The sequence below is a fragment of the Alosa sapidissima genome, chromosome 15 (assembly GCF_018492685.1).
Source record: "Alosa sapidissima isolate fAloSap1 chromosome 15, fAloSap1.pri, whole genome shotgun sequence".
In the NCBI taxonomy this organism is placed as follows: Eukaryota; Metazoa; Chordata; class Actinopteri; order Clupeiformes; family Clupeidae; genus Alosa; species Alosa sapidissima.
Window position 1 is genome coordinate 26,143,814 of NC_055971.1, and position 4,385 is coordinate 26,148,198.

Here is a 4,385-nt window from a genome sequence, read left to right on the forward strand (position 1 = left end):
CTATAAATGTTGAGCCAGAACACTCGCAGCCAGCATCTGAACTGTTCTTTCTTCTCCCTGTCCCTCTATTTTTCTCTATCCCCCATTCTCTCTCTCTTCCTACCTGCTCTCTCCTCCTCCCTCTCTCTACACTTCTCTTTTTTCCTCATACATCCCCCCTTCCTTGCCTCCTGTGTTACATTTCACTCTCTCTTTTTTCTCTCTCTTTCTCTCTCTCTCTCTCTCCATCCAGAGGAGTTTGGTTCTGTGTCTTCCACGCCTGATTCTACACCTCCCTGCACAGATGGTAAGGATGATGGCACCTGCTGATATGACCGCATGTATTTTTTGTTTTGTTTATCTTAACCCAATACATACACACGATACCAGCCTATATGGTGTGATCAATAACTACAGGGTATATACCTGGTGTATGCTATTGTACCGGTTGTAAGGATGATGGGGGGGGGACTATATGCAGTCAATGGGTGTAATAATTTAGATGGTAAGGAGGATGGCTACAGCTGATGAGACCCAGTGTGCCTTTCACTGACCTGAACACATAAACAACATGGTGTGATGCCAGAGATGGTGAGTAGATGAGTACAACTAATGAGCTCTTATCTCACTTTTACTGAAGCTACAGTATAGCCTCCAAAAACATAACCAAGCCTGAGATCACATAGCATAGCTAACATATATTTTGTCACACTACAAAACCTACCATGTTTTTTTTTTTTAAAGTTCACTTGACTGTTGTATTTGATGTCATCTGTTTGGTTTAACCTCATCAGAGTACATACGCTTGTTTTCTCCATTTTATCCAGACTTAAAGGCTTTTAAAAACTGCAAATCACCTTTGATGTCAGTATTCAGTATTCATCTGAGACATCGAGACTAAAGAGGAAGCAAACACAGTTTGGGTCTGATGAAACGGCAGCATCAACATATGGCATTTAGCAATGCTAATGTTCAAGGCCCACATAGTGTTGGATGATTTTGGAACCATATTGAGTCCTTTGTTCTGAATGGAGTTTGTACTGGGAGGAGGGGGTGCTCTTTAGCTAGATCTTTCTGATGTGTGTCCGTTTGTAGTTATTGAAAGGGACTTACAGATAGCCCGCTCCCATTGGTGGAAACGCAGCATCTCAGAATCAGTATGAAGAGCAGTGTTGCCAGATTGGGCAGGTGCCAGCCCAATTGGGCTTCTTTTGACTTCGTCTGGTGGGGGAAAAATAAGCAGGCAGATAACATGGTTTTTCTTTGACTAAATCATTGTTGGGCTGAAGAGGGCGTGTTTTTGAACGTGATCGGGCGGAAATCACTCAACCCAATCTGGCAACACTGATGAAAAGTAGTGGTGGAATAAAAATATTCATCAGAGATTAAACCCCTCACCTCGTTAACCCCATTCCCCCATCGCCCTGCCCTCAGGTGGGAACGAGGAGTCCGACTTCCCCGAGTTGCAGACGGCCCGCGACTGGTCCGACGACGAGGAGGGGCGCGGGGGTCCAGACGACGAGGACGATGGCGGCGCCAGCAGCCCGTCGATATGGGGCACCCCGCGCCAGAGCTCCCTGGAGCTGACCTTCTCCTACTTCGCCCTGTCCGAGGCCGAGGCGTCCTTGCGGAGGGAGCACGGGGCACGCCGTCGCAGCAGGGGGGGGTCCAGGGGGGGTCGCGGCTCCTCCCTGACCCGCACGGACACGGCAGAGACCCTGCTGCCCCCTTTAGACTCACCAGCGGAACAGTGGGACCCACACTTCTTATCGGGGGACGGGGAGGAGGAGCAGGAGGAGGAGCAGGAGGAGGAGGAGAGGAGGAGGAGAGAGGAGAGAGATGTTCTCAGAGAGCGGTTATGTCTCGAACAGCTGGACATCCACTCACGGACAATGCAGCCGCTAGGCCGGGACATCACGCAGGAAACCCAGGATGTAAACACAGGAAGTGACGTCACAGAGAAGGAAGAAATCTCAGGCACACAGCATGGACTCACAGACAGTCAATCAGGTGAGGATTGCTCTCTTTTGTTTTAATGAAGCACACAGTGGAGAGATTCCCCCACGAACACCTGCTAATGATGTAGACCTCCTCACCTTATAACAACTAACCACTGACATTTATCACATACGGCAAAGCTTTACAGTATTCTCTACACATAACAGTATCCAAAGGCATTATCCAAAGCAGCTACAGTATAACTCATACTGTTAACTTTACAGTATCCTATATACAGTACATTATCCTTTTCACAGATATTATCCAAAGCAGCTACATTATAAGACAAACTGTAAACCGTTACAGTATCCTTTATACAGTATATCCTTTACACAAGCATTATCCAAAGCATTATAAGAGAAACTGTAAACCTTTACAGTATCCTTTATACAGTACAGTATCCTTTCCACAGGCATTATCCAAAGCAGCTACAGTATAACAGTACAGCTAGCAGTCTGGCAACACATACTGGTGCTGATAGATGCCACAGTGAGCTCTGTGCTCCATGCTGTAATTGTGCAGCACTGCAGTGTGGCTACTCAGCAGGGAGAGCACAGGCAATAAGGAGCACAAATAGCAGTCTTTCATCCTGTTTTATTCAGAGCGGAAGGGGAAACTGATGATTGGAGGACACCATAAGCACATATTATGTGTCATTGACTTAGTTAATGACACATAATAATAATATTGCATAATGTTGATGGTATTCATGATTTTGCAGCAGACAGTGCTCACCTACTCATGTAACTGAAACATGCGGTTTGCAGACTCAGACTAATAGATCGATTCATGACATCATTTCATGCACTCTGAGTCCGAGTCTTCATCACATGCCATGAATCACCCGACTTCCTGGATACGGACAGTGATGTCATAATGACCTCACTCTGACTCCACTGCTTGCTTGCAGTGCTGCGAGTCCAGGAGCCTGCCCTGCCTGTTGCCATGGAAACCTCACCGGCGCCACATGTTGAGCATGCTGACGAGGCGGTGCCGAGCGCGTCATCCGCTCCCATTGGTCGATCCCCTCAGGAAGAGCTGGCTCGCGATGGCCAATCGGACGAAGGCTTGTTGTGTCTATACAGAGCGGGTAGGTTGAGAGGGGTCACCATGGCATTCTCACTCATGCTTCCAGTGAATGTTGACTCCTCTGTCTATGTCTGGGTTATCGCACACACCCACACACACACACATACACACACACACACACACACACACTCTGTTTGAAGCTCGCAGCTTTTTCTGTTTCCCCCCTAAAGCTCCTCTCTTCCAGCATCTCTGTTCTATTTCTCTCCCTCGTGTAATTTTGCAGTTGTTCAGCTGTTCCAAGCATTTGCCATTTTTCTTCAACGTCTACAGTTAGTCATAGTACCCTTCCCACCCACCCCTTTCCAAAACCGAAAACCCCACCAGAGTCATCAACCACCCCCCCCCCCCCCCCCACACACACACACACACACACTCACACACACACACACACACACACACACTCACACTCTCACACACACACTCAGTGCTGAGTGTGAGCTCTGCTCTAATGGGAGCTCACTGTCTGTCCTATGGCACGTTCCAGCTGCTGTGCGTCTGCCTTCCTCTTGCTGCTTTCTGGGGGAATCAATTAGTCAATGCTCTAGAGAGCGCCGCACACATATCACTTTCCCCCTGTGCACTGCGTCCACTCTACAGTTACACACATACACACACACATGAACACACACACACACACACGCATGCACACACACACATGCACACACACACCCACACACACACACACAGACTTTAGTATGCTGGAGGTTCCTTGCTGCGTCTCCATGGTGATAGACCTCCATGGAGGTGGGCAGGGGGGGTTAATGGATTTGGCTCAGGGTCGGGGGGGGGGGGGGGATTAGGGGTCTTTGTGTTGGCATGGACACGTGCTGAGACAGTACAGATAGCTGAGCACTTCCTGTCTGTCTCTCTCTCTGTCTCTCTCTCTCACACACACACACAATGCCTCTCAGATAGAGACATAGAAACAGGAAAAGGAAGAGAGAGAGAGAGAGAGAGAGAGAGAGAGAGAGAGAGAGAGAGAGAGAGAGAGAGAGAGAGAGAGAGAGAGAGAGAGAGCGCTAAGACACAGTCTCTCTCTGGCTCTCTGTCAGTCCCTGCTACCGCAGATCCTACAGATACAAGCATACTGTACCGCTCATTGACAGCACACTTGGGCTGGGATAAAATATCCATAAGGTAATAATATCATAGAGCTTCTTTTCATAATGCATTAGCATACACTGGTGCCAAATATATCACTATTTTTGCTAAATTATTAAATTCTACCTTCAGACATACACTGAAAAGGTGTTTAATTCCTTGTTCTATAAGTGAGGGAGTTCCCACTGTGACGGTATCAATTGGTGATGATGAGGAAC

General features: G+C 47.9%; 1 protein-coding gene across 1 annotated transcript in view; it reads left to right on the forward strand.

Annotated features, from left to right (window-relative positions):
• Positions 1-4,385, forward strand: part of rtn2a (reticulon 2a) — a 24,569-nt gene that overhangs the window by 2,162 nt on the left and 18,022 nt on the right. Inside the window, exons 2-4 of the mRNA XM_042063157.1 lie at positions 233-286; positions 1,414-1,989; positions 2,888-3,067. Coding sequence (XP_041919091.1) covers positions 233-286; positions 1,414-1,989; positions 2,888-3,067 — 810 coding nt within the window. The remainder of the gene's footprint in view (positions 1-232; positions 287-1,413; positions 1,990-2,887; positions 3,068-4,385) is intronic.